This window comes from Amblyomma americanum, chromosome 10, assembly GCF_052857255.1.
Source record: "Amblyomma americanum isolate KBUSLIRL-KWMA chromosome 10, ASM5285725v1, whole genome shotgun sequence".
Lineage (NCBI taxonomy): Eukaryota > Metazoa > Arthropoda > Arachnida > Ixodida > Ixodidae > Amblyomma > Amblyomma americanum.
Window position 1 is genome coordinate 72,368,420 of NC_135506.1, and position 20,536 is coordinate 72,388,955.

A 20,536-nucleotide genomic window follows, 5' to 3' on the forward strand; every position below is an offset into this window, starting at 1 on the left:
GGGTTTTACAGATAGCATCGCTGGCGAATCCGGATATTTTGGCTTTTCCGGCGGTTACGGCGACGTGAAGTTTCCGCTGACAGCGAGGAGCGTTCAAAAGGCGACAGTTTCAACGAGGAACGCTTCATTGTTAAAGCGTTTAGCGATAGTACGCCGGTCAGTAAGGACGAAGCCCCAGATATCCAGCGCCTTGAAAGTTGCCAAAATCAGCGCGTTCGTAGCGCAGAACTCAAACCCGTGCACCACAGATGATTGCCGCCGCCAAAGTGATTACCTGAAGCAGACCATAAATTTCGCGATGGACCCTTGCCACGACCTTTACGACTTCGTGTGCGGCAACTACTGGGGTCACCCGGACGGCCTCTACACACAGGTAAGCGGAAACATTTTGCTCACCTCTCACTGCAGTGAATTGAGTACGTAAACTGTTTATGGCGTTTATGAGTTTACTCAGCTCAATCTAAGCTTTTATTCCTACGACTTTGGTTTCTAGCGGTCTCTCTTGTGCTCCACCTTTGCCCTTGGGGTGCTTAAGTGAATAGCATAGCATATGGGCAGTTTAAGGATCTAAGCCGCTCATATTAAACGTTATTTGCTACCTCAATAACTGTTCCACTCCTAGAGGAGAGTTCGCCAGACATCTGCATTCGAATGAGTGCTTCACGGGAACGTGCGCCAGGCCCTTCACTTACGGCCGCTTGCAGGTGTTCGCTTAGAGCGCTATGCTTCAGAAAGCGAGGATGGAAACAATTCTCATTTTTTAATGACGCTGTACGCCAGCACAGGTAGGATTCATAGAGGGTTAAGCACCGTTACGTATAGATGGAGTGGAGAAATCGTTTAGTCTGTAATTATAATTTCGTTATAATCACAGCTGACGTCATGATATATATATATATATATATATATATATATATATATATATATATATATATATATATATATATATATATTAGCAGACAAGTTAAATGAAATGAGGGGCCCGTTTGACAAATTTATGAAGGGAGCCAACAGTCGACGAAACCAAGGTGCATACGGGAACGTTAATTTTTTTTTCTTTTTTTTTTAATGTTATGCTTATCAGTGGGATAATAATACTTAGATTAATAAATAGCTTAAAGAAAATTACTTATAAAGCAGCAGAAAAAACAACCATGCCGCCGGTGGGATCCGAACCCACGACCTCCGAATATCGCGTCCGGTGCTCTTACCACCGGACGCGATAAGAGCACCGGACGCGATATTCGGAGGTCGTGGGTTCGGATCCCACCGGCGGCATGGTTGTTTTTTCTGCTGCTTTATAAGTAATTTTCTTTAAGCTATTTATTAATCTAAGTATTATTATCCCACTGATAAGCATAACATCAAAAAAAAAGAAAAAAAAATTAACGTTCCCGTATGCACCTTGGTTTCGTCGACTGTTGGCTCCCTTCATAAATATATATATATATATATATATATATATATATATATATATTGGTAAGGAAACGCATACATTAGGTTTACCTTTATTCGATCAGAAGTAAGCGGTTTTGTGGCCTATGGGTTGCGTGCTCATCTCGCAATCTGAGGCTCCTTTTTTCCATTCCCCGGACATTGAGATTTTTTTTGTTGTTGTTGTTTGCTGATGATGTCTTTGAGGGTCTTCGGGACCACTTTTCTTGGACGCCAACAACGACGCCGGGTTTCGTTGGTAATGTGTCATATATAGGGCTTTCGCCTTAAAAAAGCGGCATTTGTAGGAAAAGTCTGAACAAGAGAAAGCAGACATTTAGCTTATCGAATTGGCTCCTTTTTAACGGAGGCAGTCAACCTTAAAGAAGACTTCAAGTTGGTCCCGAAACGTCGAGTTTCCTTTCAAGGCATCTTTGGTCCGAATTCTGAAATATTCATGCTATTAATTGCCCACATTCCCGCTTGGATCAACGCCACTATAAAAACAAAAACATTCCCAAATGCTCTCTTTGGTTTCAGTGACTGTTGGTTTTTTCATATCTCACAGTACTGCAATCACTTACTTCCAGTTATTTCCGATGTCACCTTAATAGGTTATAATGACTTCATTATTTGCCGCCCTGTTACTAATAGCACATACGACAATATTTTCCATAAAAACCCTAATTTACCATCAACTTGCTTCAAATTTAGTTTAAAATCACTGAGTATTATCAAAAGATGTTTGATTTGGTTTCTTCAAAGTGCAGTTTTCATTTATTTCAACAAGTATCAGCAAATTATGCATGCGAAATTATGCGGTGTACAGTGCTTGCATCAGGGAGCAAAAGTACAATGATCGCTGAACAAATGTATCACGCGGCTCCTCGATTTCATGAAATCAGCTCAAATATTAGAAATTTTAGCAACAAATTTATCCTCGTTTGGTTCATATCCGTGTGGCCTTAATGTGATCTCTTATAAGGGACTGGCAGCGAAGCCGTGCTATAAACCGCCGAGAACGAACGCTTCTGCGGAGTTGCAGGCTCAGCATTTCCGATACGCTGGGCCGAATTAATTCGCAGGCTGAGAAAGACATCCGCAACACCTCGATCTCTGCCCTCCACGCTGAAACGGTGCCGGCCAGGATGCAGAGCGCCTGGCAGAAAGCCGCCGGACTCTTCCAGGCCTGCTATGGGTTCGTCACTACGTATCGGAACGAGGTCAGTTCGAGAAATATCCACTTGACAAGTTCCCGTAGGCTATGTCGGACATTGCTTATTTTCCACGTGTGTATGAGAACTGACTATAAACCTTATAAGTGGTCCACCCAAATCTTAACTCTTTGCTTATCGTGAGAAAAATGCCCGCATTTTGTGGGTATTCTTTAAATTTATTGGTCCAAGGAGTATGTGGCTTAAAATTTAAAGCCACACGTCGAAACGAATTAAGCCAGTTAAACCCATTTTTAGGCACATGATCTTAGTGCTTACAGCGCAGCCCACTTATAACGAACGTGATGGTGACGCAGATTGCGTTCGTTATATCCGATGTTCGTAGCAAGTGTACGCCCCAATTCGTAAAACTCGCTTCAAGTGTGCCTACAGCAGGTACGTAGATGCACCGCGGCGCTTTACAGGCACTGCAGGGCGGTCACGTTCTCCTTGGTGAGATCCTTACAGTAAAAAATCTGCAGCCTTCAGGGGTGGGTTATAACTGGCCAGTTCGTCGCCAGTTCGTGCAACTCGGCTACTACACTTCAGATACTGTTCCGGTCCTTTCCGGTGTTCCACAGGGCTCTGTTTTAGCCCAAATTCTCTTCCTTCTCTTCATAAACGACATTGCTGACCAGGTGGAAGCGGGACTGAGGTTGTTCGCAGATGATTGCGTACTATATAGAGAAATAAAAAGCAAAGATCAAATAAGCTTAAACAATGATTTCGGCAATATAGCAGAATGGTGTTCGAAGGGGCAAATGGCTCTTAACTTAGACAAAACAGTTTCAATGACTATAACGAAAAAGAAGTCCAAACTTAGCTTCCCTTATGGCTATAGCAGCACTGCACTCAAGACAGTCACCGAGCACAAATACTTAGGCATCATTATATCAGCCAATCTGGGGTGGACAGCTCACGTAGATCATGTAACAAGCAAAGCGATGCGTAAGCTCATGTTTTTAAAAAGATCCCTGCGGTATTGTACGAAAGAAGCCAAGCTTCTGGCGTATACTACTATCATTCGCCCAATACTAGAATACGCAAATGTCGCTTGGTTCCCGTACATGCAAGCTCTAACAAAACTACGATTGAGGCTGTCCAGCGAAAAAGTGCGCGCTTTATCTGCAACAGATATAGGTGCACCTATTCTCCGACGCTGATGCTATCTGAGACTGGGCTTGACACGCTAGCTTGTCGTGCGACGCTTCACCGGCTGAAGTTTCTGTACATGATTTTACATGACAAACATAAAGTTGATTCTGCTAAATAAGTTACTCTGAACACTTCCAGAGAAACGCGTCACAAAAATGAACTTACCATACAAGAATATTTCTGTGCAAATAATACCTTTATGTTCTCCTTTTTTCCGCGAGCTGTGCGCGAGTGGAACTGCCTTGATGAATCAGTGATTATACAACCAAGTACTAAGAAATTTTTGGCGCTAGCTGGCAAAAGTGTATTGTCAGGAAAGAAACTGTGATTTTTATTACCTTTTTCTAACATTTTTGGTGTTTTCCGTGCATTTGCTTTTCGATGCATTTGTATTTCCATGTATTTGTATATTCCATGAATTTACTTGTACTTCTCGTGATCATGTAAGAAAGGAAAAGGTGATGATTACTTATGGGTTATCTTTGTTTTTGCTTTTTCCAGTGCCTATTCTTATTGTCCCCCATAATCTTCACTGTACTTTTTGCTTGCTGGAAAATAGTGTTTATGACTGGTCGACAGTTTGCCTACGACCAGAACCCAGTCCTGTAAAAATCTCTGAGACAAGGATTGGCGGTATTGACAAATAAATAAATAACCTTGCTTTAAGCATCCAAATCAGCTGGTGGCCGGTCAGCCACATTATTAAGATTCAACGGCTTCACCAGGGCACGGCTACGCAATTTTTTCTGTGCGGGAACGTAGTCATCCGAGTCAGCATCTTTCCAGCTATGTATCAACGACTCGTCGCCACAAATCTACTCAGTGGTTAGAGCGCTCGGCTTCTGACCCGGAGTACCCCGGTTCGAACCCGGCGTAGGCGGGAGCGTTTCAATGGAGGCGAAACACAAAAAAAAGACGTCCGTGTGCTGTGCGATGTCAGTGCACGTTAAAGATCCCCACGTGGTAGAAATTATTCCGAAGACCTCAATTACGGCACCTCTTTCTTCCTTCTCTCAGTCCCTTTTTATGCCTTCCTATAAAGCGCGGTTCAGGTGTCCGCTGAGATATGTGAGACAGTTACTGCGTCATTTCTTTTAATAATAATTAATAACGCAAATACGTTTTCCAATAGAGCCACTAAATCAACCACAACGGTCCAAATAAGAAAGTAACGGTTGCGTCGCCTCCGATGATCTATGCCGGTGCATCGGGTCTTCTTCGCCCTCTGAACTAAAGTCGGATCATGTGCCAGCACCTTCAGAGTGACTGCTGCCTGGATCAACGACAAGGCATCGACAAGGAAGTGCAAAAATTGATGGCCTAGCTCTGTTAGGCCAGGATATACGTAGAGAAAGTGCGGTTCGGAAGAGTTAGCAGTATATGAAAGGAACGCATTCACTGCATGGCAGAGTAGCAGAGTGGTAGCGTCTCCGCCTCAAACGCCAAAGGCCCTGGTTCGGTTCCCAGCCTCGAAACAGGGTTTTTTATTATTGCGTGAATGTGCGGGGGTTCCAGTGGCTCCCGCCCCCGACCATCTGGTTGGCCACGTGGTACGGAGCAGCTGCCGGCTGCGCGGCGCCGTTGCTGGTCACGTGGAGCGGCGCGAGCACGGCGAAACTGCGAGTTCGTGGCCAGTGTAGCCTTCGCTACAAAACAGCCAGTTCCTTGTCGATGGCCTTATCAAAACTGGCACTTCAAGGCTGCCACTTGACGCTAGCTCTTCTGTTTCCTGCGCAGTCTTAAAAACCTAGGGCAGTGTACTTGGTTGTTTCGCCAGAAATTTTTACGCTTGGTGTCCGCCACTGAGCACTGTGGATGCTAGCGAATTTTGAAGGCCCACAGGTCATCAAACACTCTCCCAACAGTAGGGACGAAATGCTGCCCATTCTACGTGAACTGTGAAATACTGGCACGTTCCTGTGTCATACTTGCCTCTCAAGCTCTTTTCCTATGCTACGCCCTGACAACCATTGCTTCACTTGGTGCGTTGGCAATGACGAATGCTTTGATTACGTGGAATACCTTGGAATCGAATAACTAGAGAGACGCCGCGGTGGCCGAGTGGTTATGGCGCTCGGCTGCCGGCCCGAAAGACGCGGGTTCGATCCCGGCCGTGGTGGTCGAATTTCGATGGAGGCGAAATTCTAGAGGCCCGTGTACTGTGCGATGTCAGTGCACGTTAAAGAACCCCAGGTGGTCGAAAGTTCCGGAGCCCTTCACTACGGCGTCTCTTATAGCCTGAGTTGCTTTGGGACGTTAAACCCTTATAAACCAAACCAAACCGAATAGCTAGATGACAAATTACAGAAGCATTCTGGTCAACTTTGAAAATTTTGTCATGATATTAGGGGCCGCTTTGGCGGCGTTTAATGCACAGAGCGCTCTCGCTTGACCGAAGAGTTTCGGCATCCTGATGTGTTTTGAGCGAAAGATGGCGCTTTCTTCTCACTGATGTTAAGAATTCGACACTCTAAAAAGAAAGGAGTAATAAGGGAGTAACCTCTTCTCTAGCGCACGTCCTTTTATAAAATACAGTGCGAAAGAGGACAGTTTATTTCTATTTACTCCCATATATCCTTATTCCTGCTAAGAATGCTAACCAGCTGTGAGTGGACAGTCTCATGAATGTGTTATCTGTGGCCATATTATCTAGGTACAAGCATCAATGGATGGTCTTGTCGGGCTTACGACGAAGCTGACATTATTATTTCGACAGCTCTGAAAAGTACAAATTGTTTTAGCATTTCCTCTTAAATACTGCTCTCGGCTTGTCGCCATGACCCGTTCTACTCCTCGAATATACTTTCAGGTATCTCGACCTTCTTCGGTAGTCAGAATGATCTTAAGACAAAATTTTGTTCCCGTTTTTTTTTTTACATTGTCGGCGTATTTGAAGGCATGAGTTGGCATGCGCTACACAAAGGAAAGCTGGAAGCGCCTGCTAAGTTCGCCATTTTATCACTAACAGTAGCAGCGATTATTCAACGACAAGATAGAACTTTTAATTCGGTAGACGGGGCTCTTTCACGTTTTCCCATTTAATTCCTAAAATCAAGCCCTTTCAGATTTCAACAAATTACAACCTGAACGGAACGTTCGCAGCTTGAAGAACTAAAGTCATTGATGGTTTCGCTCAAACTGGACCTGCTGAACTTGCGGGCTTCACGGACAGTCGACCCTGCGGACATGGTGGTGCGCCTGGCACTGGACATCGGCGCTCCTGCAGTCTTCGACTTGAAGATATATGAGGACACATTCATCGACGAAAAGCGGCTTATACAAGTGAGTGCTTGTTCATGTTCTCACGTTCGTAGTGCTATCCAAGAGTCTAGAGAGCCTGCCTGGATATAGGAACAACTCAAAAACCAATCTAGCTAAGCGCTCACTCTTTCTAGAATGCTTCTGGTCTCCGGCGCAAGAGCTCTGTGGGTAAGAGGTTGTGGAATCAGAAATCCTTTACTGTATTAATGAATTTAAGTACGCATGGAAAATTAATCTTATCACAGCGCTTTATGATGTTACGCCTCATCACCACATGATCGCGTACAGCGCAAATGGCGGAAGCCAGAAGTTGTAACCTTTAATAAATATAAAATCTTGGAAGTAAGTATATTCTGCAGTCAAATACCTATACTGAAGGTACAGCCTTCGCTAGTAATCGGAAAGCCGTACGCATACCTTAGCCCTCTTCAAAGACATTGAGTTTTTGTTTCAGTCAAAACTATTCAAAGGAGCGATTGCAGTGTTTCGGTTCCCACGAGGAAAGAGATCAAAGGAGGACGAAAAGAAAATATCGACATCCCACAAGGGGTTAAATGTAGTGGCCCTTTAGTAAAAACTAAAAACTATATACACTGAAATAAATAAAAAGTGGCCCCACACTAGAAAACCAATAAGGAACGCATTTGAGAACAGCAAGAGCGTTAATAGCAAAACAATGCAATCCTGCCGACGGGAGACTTGCGCCCACATTCATAGTTATAGTGAAATTGTATGATACATGAAAAAATTGCGCTCACAAACTATTTCCCGTTCCAAACTGCTTTTGTCCAGTATTGTGGGGTGCGGTACTTTCGGAGTTTCGCCGAAGTATACGCGATTTCATCCTCTATGTTGATCACTCTGTGTGCAGTTCAAGATCAGCGACTCTCAAGCAGCATGGCACGCGAAACGAGCCGAACTGAAGCACAGATCGTCAAACAAGATAGAGGAATACATACACGACCGGCTGCTCTTGTACCACGGCTTCGAACCCGACAGAGATAAGAGCTTGGTGGATACAATATACCGTTTTGACGAAACTCGTGAGTTCATTTCATTTTCCTCCAATCCTGAAACCCCGATTTCCAACCTGCAATACGCCTGACAGCTTCCACTCGTTTGACGAGAAATGCACCCGGGATCGGAAGAATGGCCCTTCACTGTTTATTTTTTTTAATTGGCCAAGGAGGAATGAAATTTTGCAAGCTTCTTCTGGTGAGCTGATGCCTGTCACGCAAGGAAATGTGTAATTTGGACGTCCGCTGGAATACTTGCTCGACGTTGTGCAGACACTGGGGCGCCTGTCGTTCCGCTGTAGCCATTGGCATTCGCACTTGAAATTCCTTATGGATGTGAAGGCGGTGGCTCGGCACGGGTTGCGCACCCCTTGGCATCTTTCATGGCGGAGAAAATAGGCATATTGTTCTTCTGGCCAATGCCTCTAGTTATGGTCACCTATATAAATCACCTGTTTCAAAATATGTTTTTCAAATAACAAGGCGTTTTCATGGCTAAGTTATAGTCACCGGGGGCGAATATGAAGCAACTTTTGCTGCCTTTGTTCATCCTGTATTTTACACATCAAATCTCTCTAAAAAAACACATTAAGAACTAACCCAAACCTGCACTATGCTAAAACACGAAAAGAACCAAGACGTATTCACCGCCAGATTCTTGAAATTTACGTGAGGCCCCTTGTGGCCATCGCAGGTTTTTAACCTCTCATGTGAACGTTCCTTATAGGCAACCCATTTCGCTGTACTGGTCGCTGTACTCGGACAACGCACGTATTGGAAAGGCAGGAACTGACCGTTCTTCCGTAGAAGTTATGCATTTCACTTGAAAAAACTCTAAGCTCTGACCCATGGGAACTCGCAGGAACTCCACCATCGTTTCAGTGCAATAAGTTTCTCACTGCAATAAAGAAAGTGAATTTTAAGGTGCACTGTATCCAGAGGACCATTTATCTGTTCCAGCCTTCTCCATTTGGCAGGACGGGCTGCAGGAGATAGACGCATCAGTTATTGGTGCTTTATGTTCTTGTTAATTCGCGGTCAACTTAATACAATTCAAAGCATTACGTCCAGCCTGATCATATCCTGGGGGCTGCCATCTGTAGCCACCAACTGATTCTCAAGGAGGGAAAAATGATGACTCGCTCGGATTATATCATTCGATCAAATGGCTACAACTCCACGGATATTGCATTTTCAGAGAACATCTACTGCTAAAGGGAAGTGAAAGCCATATTTATTGTCAAAGGTATGGCTGTTACTTCACGACAAAATACTGAGAGCTGTAATTGTTATTTCCGTCGCGAAAGGAGTTGAGAACTATTGCGCGTGCATTTTTGTTGAGAAAAGAAACGTTTATTGTCAAATTAGACAGTACCGGCGATTATTTGGTAATGTTTTTTTTTCAGTTACTTCAACCCTGACCAGGCACGTGAAGTCGCACACCGAGTTCACCATTCGAGCCATTCAAAATATGGGAGAACGCATGGCTCCACTGGTAACGCCAGGTGTGTGTTGGTTTGTCCGAGAGAAGCCAAACCTGCGCTCTAATCCAGTACTATTGCCCTCTTTGAGCAACTTATGAGCGTGTTGTTTGCCAGTTTCTCTGATATTGTCAAGACGTGTGATGACAGTGATTAAGCAATCATACAGGAAACGTCGATGCTTCTATTTCCTGTCATGTTTATCTTTTTCTTTTTTCAAGGGTATTGTATAAGGAGTACGCATGGTTACAAGTGGTGAGCTAAGTTGTTCGTAATGTCTTGGTAGTAAACTGCTTTCAGGCATGCTGATACTATTTATGTAAGAGCCGCCGCGGTGGCTAAATGGTTATGGCGCTCGGCTGCTGGCCCGAAAGACGCGGGTTCAATCCCGGCCGCGGCGGTCGAATTTCGATGGAGGCGAATTGTAGAGGCCCGTGTACTGTGCGATGTCAGCGCACGTTAAAGAACCCCAGTTGGTAGAAATTTCTGAAGACCTTCACTACGGCGTCCCTCACAGCCTGAGTCGCTTTGGGACGTTAAACACCCATAAACCAAACCAAATTATTTATGTAAGCGTATACTGCCGCGAAACTTCCTAGTATTCGTTAGTTTACGCTCAAGCCCACCGGCACTCGACTCTGTCATTTTGTTTGCGCCGCGAGATGCGACCAGATTTATCTGGAGCGATCGCAGTGACATCCAAGTGCTTCTACATTGTTACAGGCTATTGCAGTGTTTCTTGGTGCATTTGCCTTATATAGAAGGTTCCTTCCCCGCTTAAATTGAACAAGACCGAGAGTGGCAGTGATTCAGTTCCTCGACAACTGCCGAGCACGCTTGTTGCTATATTTGCGTTTTCTTTTAGGACACTATTGAGCCCTATAAACAGTTTCTTTAGAAAGCCCTCTTCGTGCCATCCTGACTGCCGGAGGGTCGTCACCGCAATGTGAGAGATGGTAAGTTGAGGTTATCGAAGAACCTCGCCGCACCACTGCTGTATCGCGGCCACCACCATGTGACAGCAGAAAAGATGAAAAATCCAGTGCCGCAGTTCTAAAGCAAATGTGCAACTCTAGTGAAATTAGCTTGATGTGAAGTTTAGGTAAGCCTCGTGCGCAGTGCATCCCCGTTTTATTGGAACGCCTCACAACACCGCAGAATACTGGATGAGCTAACCAGTGATTTGTCTATCTAGGCGCGCTCGCGCGCTTTACTACCATCAGCTTCTGTATGTAAATCATCCTTCCCTAGCCACATTTGCTTTCGCATACAAGGCCAGATACCAATCCATTTTTTAATTTGAGAATCGTTCATTCAAACGAAATTAAATTTCGCAAGTACACAAATCTTGTCAGGTTCCCCCTGTTGTTTTCCTCACGCCTGCCACGTGTGCTTTAACATGGTTGTTGTCTGGATTGAGAAACTCACTGTAATAGCGCCTTTTGTTTGTTTCCTGAATTAGAGATTCGAATAAGGCCCTTCCCGACAGAAACCTAGAGCTACATGTTGAGTGTACGGGTTGATGCTGCCTACAGCAATCTGCTGTCGCCTTATTTCCTGCAATCTCTGTTGGTGTCTAGTTGTCGTTCCTTCACTTTGGCGTAGCGGTAACGGCTTCCAAAATATATGGCTTCGCGTTAGCAGTTGCTCGGTCCATCCGTCATTATGTATTCAAGCGCTTGCTTAGCCCACTTGAAAAGGCAATGACTAGAAGAACGGAAAGACATGCAAACTGGTGCTCTTTGAAAAGCACATCGCGAAAAGAACGCCCGCGCCAAACAGATAAAAAATAACTCTTGTACTGTCTCTTTTGCATGTGTCTCTGAAGCTGTTCAGGCTCTATGATGAAAAGGTACTTTGCGAAACAGTGCAAGAACTTCCATGTTGTCTTTTTGCAGGCCAGTGGACCAACTTATTGGCCAAGTACACCAACGACGTGTACAATGGAGGCGACATGATTCAGTTCCAGACGCAGCTGCTTGAAGGACTAATGGAGCTGCTGCAGGTGTCCTATTGGGGAAGAGAAGGTTTCCGCACCATGTTGGCTTGGGGCCTCTTCGACGCTCAGGTCGATTACGCAATGCCACAGCAACTGGTAGGCAGAAAGGACAAGAAAGTGGCTTGCTACGACCTCGTTCTACAGGTTATGGAGATATCCGTGACAAGCCGGTACTTGAGATCCAGTGAGTCCTTGTGGTCATTACTAGAGGAAAGCGAATGAAGGGTTGCAGAAATTCTATAATGTAAAAAATGGCAAACTCCTAAGCTATAGTTGATGAAAGAAATATACCAACAAAAGCAAAAACATTACGAAAAATTTATGTGACACTAAAAAATTTTCTTACTTCCCGAATCGAGAGGTAAGTACGCAGGCCGGTCAGCATATTTCAGGTCTCTTGAAGGCCAGTGTTCGCGCAACAAAAAGACGAAGATGCACTAAGCGCAGCCGTACCATAATTACCGTAAAAAATGGGAACGTCCATCTTAAAAACAATTTTCTGAGTTTATTTTTCGTGCGTGGCTTCAGATAGCTGATTGTGGCTTGTCGCAAGGGATTCCTTATATAAGATCGAGCCATTTGCGGCACATAACTTCCCCAGCCGTTGTAGAAATATGCGCAAAACATGCCTCGTGCACAATGACTCCATCTTTCCTGAAGGAGATATTGTCAGACGTTGCTCCAGTTTTCACCAGTGCTCCAGTTTTCATATATACGCTGGTTTGTTGCTCAGATAGCGCCTGTCATCGCGCGATTACTTCTTTGTCCAGGATGAAAACGAGTGTGGAAAATTGTGTACGCTGTTTATCTTCGCCGCTTAGACAATACATCTTTTTTATCATCACTCACTAAACCTGCATAGATAACAGTGCCCTGTTTGTTTAACGCTGCTTTCAAAGTTTGTTTTTCATTACGAATTAGAAGACGTCAAATGCGGCAACTCTAACCATGAAACAAAATGCGACAAATAAAGCGCATCCAGCAACAATTCAGTGCTAGACGAAACGACCGTTGACTTCTGTATGACACCAAGATTAAAGTGAAATAGTGACTTAATCACAACTCGAAATGCAGGTATGTGTCTATCGACACTCTGCATTTCTGCTTGAGCACAGAATGCAACAGCCTAATTTAAGGAGGCCTAAATCATACTCGCTGTTGCATGAATTGATGACTGCTAGAATTCTCGCCTCACGGAAATTTCTACAAGGACGTTAACCCAAAAATTGGCGCATCTCTTTAGATTTTCCTAAAGCATTTGTCCAGGATGCACATTTTCATCTGTTCTTGAAATTACCCGCACTTATGATCACGTGGTCATACTACCATAGCTTGGGCCGTACCACCACGTAATTAAGTTCGGTTTAAATTTGCCAGGCACTGAAGGTCATTGCTGAAGTGGTGCCCGTTGTCTCAAATCAAATATCAAGGCTAAGATCAGGATTCAATGACAAAGGCCAAGGTCAGGTACACAAACATTCATATAATAACGTGGTCATGGTACCATTTATCTGGCCATACCTCCACGCAGTTAAGTTCGGTTTGACCTTGTAAGGCGTTGAAGGTCAATGTCTCATCCACATCAAGATCGGAAGACGAACCGCGAGGAGCAGAGCTCCCGCTCTAAAAGCTGATGCGGACGCACCCATCTCACTTGCCATATCTGCCGGGATTTATTTATTTCGTTTTTTATCTTCCCTGCCTTATGAAAGCTCCTTTTACGGGGTGAGTAGTCTCTTTGTGATCATAACGTTGTACCCTATCGATGCAAGCCAACTTCGATTGGACCTCAGTCTTCCTTTAATAGAGTAATGCAGTTGCTACCACAATTACTGCGCAGAAGATTTCACTTTCCTCTTCGCGAGAGAGAGCTGTGCAAAACCAAGAAGATTTTCAAGCGAAGCCGATAAATAGATAAGCGCGGAGACGTGGAGGCCTCGTTCTAAAAACTAAACTTCTCCCAGTCGCTCAACTGCGCGGCGAATCCGAATCATGCCTCCTGAAAGTTGACTCGCAGTGATGGTTCAGTGGAAGGGCGCTCGGCTACTGATCCGAAGTACCCGGATTCGAACCCGACCGCGGCGGCTGCATTTCGATGGAGGCGAAACGCAAAAGGCGCCCGTGTGCTTTGCAATGTCAGTGCACGTTAAAGATCCCCAGTTGGTCAAAATTATTCCGGAGCCCTCCACTAACGGCACCTGTTTTCCTTCTATGAGTCCCTTTTTTATCCCATCCCTTAACGGCGTGGTTCAGGTCCACCGAGGTCTGAGACAGATACTGCGCCATTCCCTTTCGCCAAAAACTAGTAATTTGAGCCGCAGTACCCGGGTTCGAACCCGACCGCGGCGGCCGCGTTTCAATGGTGGTGGTGGTGTAAAACTTTTATTTGTACTATTTACAAAGAGGGATTCCTTGGACCGGGCCGGAATACTAATAGCCATATAAGTTTTTAGAATTTTTAAAACGCGATTACCCTCGCCAGAGTAGCTGGAAAAAATTTCGCTACATCGTGCCAAAATGCATGCGCTATCGAAAGCATGCAGGCAAAGCGACGTTTCCAGTGCACGTAAATAGTCTAAAAAAATTGTCAAGCCAGAGCGCCAAGGATAAACACATTTTCGAAATTCTAAAAACTGATATGGCAATTACTAACGACCAGCTACAAATATCTACTTGCAACTAGGAGCCTAACTGTTATAATTAAAAAGATAATTATTGAAAATTAGTTAACCAGCTACCACTTAAATCGATCCGCCGGTTTTCTGGTGTCCTCAAACACAAGTAATTCTATGCCGCAAAAACCATATTTTTAACTCAGAAAACGTTTTAACTCAGAAAACAACTGGTTTACATCCTTCAAATATAGTAAATTTGCATAACACTCGCTGCCTCGAAAACATTTCAACCAGCGCGCTGTCTGGCGCTGCTGATGCGCCTCTTCCTTGGTGCGCCATGCAGAAATCTACGCGGATACGCTGAGCATAGCAAAGGACATGTTTTCCAAAGTACAAGATGCATTCGAAGCAACTCTGCGCGGCTCCAGCTGGCTGAAAGGAAACGGACTGGACTTAGTTTTACGGAGGCTGCAGATGATGAAGGTCCTCGTTGGCGGTCCTGGTCCGAGTCTCGACGAATCCTTCGTCAACAACCACTACGGTCAGTACCACGCGCTGGAGTTTGCTACTGTGCGTGAAAGCGGGTAGTGCCTACAGTTTAAAGAGAAAGGAGTAAACTGTCCTCTATATAACACCCTTTTTAGAAGGGGGTGTGCTAAGGCACAGCTTATTCCCTTTTTGCTCCCACATAGGCGTGTTCTTGCTGAGTGTGCCCGCGGACCGAGTAACATTTGAATTTAATGAAGAAGAATGGATGCACGTTGCCGCGTCCTTAATAAAACAACAAAATTGAACCTGGCAACCGTTAACGCCGCAACCTTGTCCAGTGGGGCTAGTCTAGCGACTATAGACTAGCTTCACCTGTATAGTGAACTTTAGTATCCTTCTTTAGGCAGACATTTGGCCTTTACGGAGCAGAATAAGAGTATCTAAAATGATTTTTGCATATATTGAAATCCATTGAGTGAATGAAGTGGTTTTTGTTTACCTCTTTACTGTGCCATACGGTGGGCAACGAAAACTGTGGACCAATTTTTCTTTTGTCGCGCTTCATTTACCGGCAAAGAGCAAAAGCGCGGCTGCGCGTTTCACCGTAGTGAAATTCTGCCACCCGTCACCGTCACAACCGAAATGACATCCGCTTCCGTCGTTTCGCGCAATCAGGTGAGGCCTAAAATGACGGTTTCGGAAATGACGGAACCTCGGACTGCGGGCCCAGATGTTAAGGACGTTAAGGAGAAACAAACTTGTGCACAGCATTTGGACATCCCGCCGGTAAAGACAGAGGAAGTGAAGAAAGCCTTAGGATCTTTTCAGTGAGGGAATGCAGCTGGTGACGATCAGACGACATTATGAAGGACAGTGGGGAGATCGTGATAGAAAAACCAGATACTTTGTATGCGCAATTTCTTATTTCCCCGAGCCTACCGGAGTCTTGGAGGGACGCTAACATCATCTTAATCTACAAGAAAGGGGTCGTCAAGTACTTGAAAAATTGCACACCGTTCAGATTACTGTTCGTTCTAACTAGCTAGACAAGTTACTTGGTGAGCTAATCGATATAATAAGACAACTTACGCGTTTGTGAACCATATGACCAGGCAGACTTTTGCAACGGCTACTCGAGAAGCATTCGCCATGTTCCTTGGTTTCGATGTCTACTGACTTCCTTCATACGTATGCATGCCTGTAGTTCGGCGTCGAACGTCCGCTTGCAGACAATGCGACCGCCATTCTCTGCGCGCGCAGCTGCCTTTCCGGACATGGCACCGAACGGCCGCTTCCTCGACTCGTGGTTCCAAGCCCTGTCGGCGAGGGCCAACCAGAAGTGGGCGGACCAGACGCACGTCTTCTTTAATACGAGCATGGCCAGTCCAGCCTACATTAAGGGCAGCAACGCCGTTGTCATCCCTGTAGGCGCACTGTTGCCCATCCTCTTCTATGGTGACGGAAACACGGCATTGAACTACGGCACTCTTGGCGATGTGAGTGCCAGGCTGTTGAACCTACTTTATGTCAGGCAATGACAAATGATTTTGAAACACTTCCTCCTAGAGTACGCGTGAATTACAATGCACATATGTATTTTGCGCTGTCTACTTTTTAATGCATCATTTCTGTAGACTAAGCACCACTGCATTGGAGAGAACTAAGGAGTCTCTTTTCAGAATTCAATTTCCCTGTTATGTTGAATACGTAGCTAAGGACATACACTACGCAAGATTACCTCGAAGGTATTATTTTTGATCCGCATGAATAGGAAAGGAAACATGTTCAGATTAACCAAGAAATATCTTTAAGCCATTTTGTAGTATCAGTCATATTGAAACAGCGAAGGAAATATGCCATCGCTGGGCGCGGGAAAGGATACGTTCACATATATGATAAGGAAGTAATTAGTCATTAGCATCAAACCAAGCTTATCGATACAGCTACAAAGAAAAGCTACACAGCTTCAGCAGAAACTTCGTAGTCGAAAGAAATTCTTCCCCGGCCGAGGTGCCAAGCCTGCACCACCACCTCACCGGGGCAGTCACTCTACCAATTCGTCACATATCTGGATACCGTAAAAGCGTCTCATTGATTAGCGCGTCCGAACCTAAGAGTTTCGCCATAAGCCTTCGCGGTTTCAGATTTTCAGACTACATCATTCCCTATACTATTTTCAATCTACTACGGAGCTCCACCCTTCCAGGCCCGTAAAATCCGCAGATCTTGCAGCCCGTGTCAGATACCACTCGAAGAGAGCGGGCAACATTGTAACGACCCCGTGGACTAAATAAATACACAATACGTTTTCTGGAGAAAAAAGATACTTCAATCGCTATTCTGCTGTGAATCTGGCCTCATTCTCTGCACATTGTTTCGGAATTAGCGCTGAGCTGCTTTTAACGGCTACAGAATGTAGAGACCAATCCTTCATTTGAAGAATAATTTCCCATCTCAAATTCACAGCCTCTCTCGTGAGGTCCCCAGAAGCGTCCGTTTAATGACCTGATATGGTACCTAGTGGCCGGTGAACAAATATGCTTCTCAATAAGCTCTCCTTTTTGCCAGAATCGTTATCACTGATTGCCATTTCTAGACAAAACAACACTAAATGTATCACGGAAAACAACCGTTCATTGCGGTCATGTGCGGTGGCAATGAAGTGCTTTCGAACTGCGATAAAAAGATCTGAACGAGATGCTGAAAGGAGCACATCCTGCGCTGATCTGATCTTTGCCAGGCAGCACGTTCCCGTAATGTCGTCGTGTTTTTTGTTGTTTTTTTGCAGGCCTTGGGCCAGCAGATTATGAACGCCTTCGACTTGAAAGCAGGCGCCAGGTACTGCTTATCTCTGGAGGCTAATGAGCGCTTCTCCAACAAGAAGCTCTGCGTTCGCCAGTCACACGGACAGGTAAATCTTAACCATGCCGCATATATCGGGCCCGACACGAGCTGCATTCAGATTACAACCGAACCGACTACGTGTTGTGCATCACCAAAAGCCAATTCTGTCATCAACTAATGCAACCACAGTGCTCGACGAACCTGGTGTTTGCAAGCGAGGCCTTCTACGAAATTATTCCCGCCTTCCCTATGGCGCCTCTTCCTTTTCAGCGCGACGGCGTCAAGGATCCCTACGTCACAGAAAATGCCGCGTCTTCGTCGGCATAGACATCGTTGGCGAAAAGCGAAACGATAAAAAACTTCAGAGAAGCAACCTGTCGGTGGATAATGGGCTACCTAGATCACGTGACCTTGATACGTCACCACAACCTGCCCACCGTGACAGGTGGCAGCTAAATTTAATGATTGGCCGGGAGAGATTGCTCGGGAAGAGCAACTTTGGTCTTATAACCTCACCCCCCCCCCCCCCCCTTGTGTCCACAAAAAAGAAAAGCAAAGATAAAGCTACATCAAACAACGAAAAATCTGCAGCAGTTCTCAAGCGCTACTATCCGTAAAGATTCAGATAAGGATGTCTTCCTTTCCTGTCTCACATGCGCGGCTTTCATTTTCCCTTGATTATGCCCTGCGGTTATAAACTTGACTTCTCTACCTGTTTCATGCTGGGTACATTTTAAGATGTTTAGGCAGTCCTCTGGTAGTTTTTTTTCTAACAGTTCAAGGTGTAAACACAGCGTTTTGTCTGGAGTTTTATTTCCCTCATACCCACCGTTTCGAAAGAGACAGCAGGTAAAATTTATTTTCACCACAAAATCTTTTTCTGCATGCTGATACAAAGTACCGTTACTTTACAGTAAACTTTAACGCTGATTCGCGCGATCATATTTCGAATTCATGAGGAAAATTTGGTTCAATGTTGCAAGCTATAAGATCCGTATCGTGCCACAAATATTTCACTAGAGATATCTCCCGAGACGACGGTGCAGTGACCACCATTCAACGATTTTGAACATGGCTTACTCTAGCATGCTGTAGTGTAACGGAACGGGCGCAGAAAGATGATCGCGGCTCATTCATAAACCCACAACGCACAAGGTTATCCAGCGCCTGCAAACTTCAAGTCCGACTTAACATCGCGATTCTATTGTGTATAGGAACGAGATCTACATATTTTATTGACGCTATTCAGGTCATGTGGCGCGTGAACTTTTGGAACACACACTATCAAAGGCCCCCATTTCAATAACACTAACTGCCGAGACTGGAGCTAAATGTAAAAAACTTCCTCGCCGGCTGGACGAATTTCGTCTAGCCACCTATAATATTATACCCCCATGAGGTTGCCACATCCCCATCCCCGCTTACTTTCGCTGATGTTACCGGCGTTACTGTCCTCTCACTTGCTGCGTCACACGTTAACCCCCTCACCCGCCGGCGCAAATTTCGGAGGTGGGCCGGGCCAAATTTTGCCAATGACCCGGGTCAAATTTCGGGGTTGCATCGTATCGGGCACGCTAAGTTATGGTTGGACAAAAATTTTCGGCCAAATCAGCCAAGATAAAATTTCGGGGGCGGCCCTGCCCAAAGGCTGTTTCCTAAGCGGTTTTGCAAGGTCACACCAAAGTCAAACTTATGCACATCTCGGAGGTAGACTTTTGCATCAAGTAGAGCCATCGCTCTAAAAAATGGCTGACAATTACGAGTCACTGTAAGGCGATTTCTGAGAGCATCTGTGGCGGTACTCTAACCGTAGGCGACCGCCTATGTACATCCATAAGTCGCCGCATACAGTCAAATCAATGTCGCGGGGAGAGGAAGACCAGAGCCGTGAGCTGAGACACGTTAGCGAGAGCCCGAACGCGCGAGCGTGCTTCAGAACAATGTTTTCCTGCTTTTTTGCCGCGCCACCTGCTTTCACACTATCTCTGTCCTCCTCGCGCTCTCTTCCCTAAGGCCGTTTTTCATCCTCTAATGCGCTCTTTCGCCCCGTTGCGCAAAAAGGTCGACGCCAAGACACTCCACTCAACGCAGGAACGGCCGCCTACAATCTGTGCTTTGAAGCAATAAGCAATATAAACACACTGTGCATTCCTTTGGGGAGTGTTAAAAATAATTATTGCTGCAAAATAAACAATCTAATGCTCTCGCGAGCAAATCCGAGGTGTTTCTTATATTTTCAGAGAGCTACTGCACACACAATCACAAATATCTTCAAGGCGATAAGATGTCCCGCCTATGTGTTGTGAAAACGGTAGCGTTCTTTGCGTTCATGTAGGCGGGCTATCCGGGATCGCAATCAGCGGAGAACCCACGGGCCAGGCCGGCGGACGTGAGCGACCTGGTGGGCATCGCGATGGCGTACGAGGTACTCCGGACTCTTCCCAGTGTCCATAAGACCCAGACGCTCCCGGGCGTCAACCTCACAGCAGAGCAGCTCTTCTTTGTTGGCCATTGCATGACGACGTGCAAATACGACGACCGCACACCGAGCGGCCGTTTCGCGAATCCCCGCGCCCGGTGCAACGTTCCAGCGATGAACATGGACGCTTTCTCAGCAGCGTTCGGCTGCGGCGCCGCGGCGCGCATGAACCCGCAGCGCAAATGTTCGTTCTGGAAATGAGTTCCCAGTATAAAATGATTCGCACACTTCTTAACGGTGGCCTTCCGTTGTCTCGTCTGTGTTATATTTCCTTAACTCGAGCGACAAATGTAAAAGACGGCGACAATCACCCTTGCAAAAGCTGCTTACGAGAATTCGTTCGTACGTTCATTTAATCATCGCTGCTAGCCATAAGGACCCAGCAGCCGGGGGCATTTTGTGCTCACGCGTTCGCGAATTGGGTAATCCGAGCCGCGTAGGCCCGCTTCTCTGGAGACAAACTGCAAGCGTGCATTTGTCCAATATTCTTATACAGGGTCATTCATACTTCCGACGATTGCATTGCCCTGAAGAATGATTTATCCTTGA

At 45.5% G+C, this 20,536-nt stretch overlaps 1 protein-coding gene across 1 annotated transcript; it reads left to right on the plus strand.

Moving 5' to 3' along the window:
• Positions 1-298: 298 nt before the first annotated feature.
• Positions 299-20,188, plus strand: LOC144108414 (neprilysin-1-like). Its single transcript, XM_077641655.1, has 10 exons — positions 299-373; positions 2,520-2,657; positions 6,906-7,085; positions 7,936-8,107; positions 9,487-9,585; positions 11,460-11,744; positions 14,519-14,716; positions 15,925-16,160; positions 17,453-17,575; positions 19,844-20,188. The coding sequence occupies exons 1-10, from the start codon at positions 299-301 to the stop codon at positions 20,186-20,188; spliced, it is 1,851 nt and encodes a 616-aa protein (XP_077497781.1).
• Positions 20,189-20,536: the final 348 nt, after the last annotated feature.

Coding starts and splice junctions, on each gene's coding strand:
- LOC144108414 (XM_077641655.1), top strand. CDS start 299: ATGGACCCTTGCCACGACCTTTACGACTTCGTGTGCGGCAACTACTGG. Junction 9,586..11,459: donor GGCTCCACTGGTAACGCCAG/GTGTGTGTTGGT, acceptor GTCTTTTTGCAG/GCCAGTGGACCAACTTATTG. Junction 17,576..19,843: donor TTCGCCAGTCACACGGACAG/GTAAATCTTAAC, acceptor GCGTTCATGTAG/GCGGGCTATCCGGGATCGCA.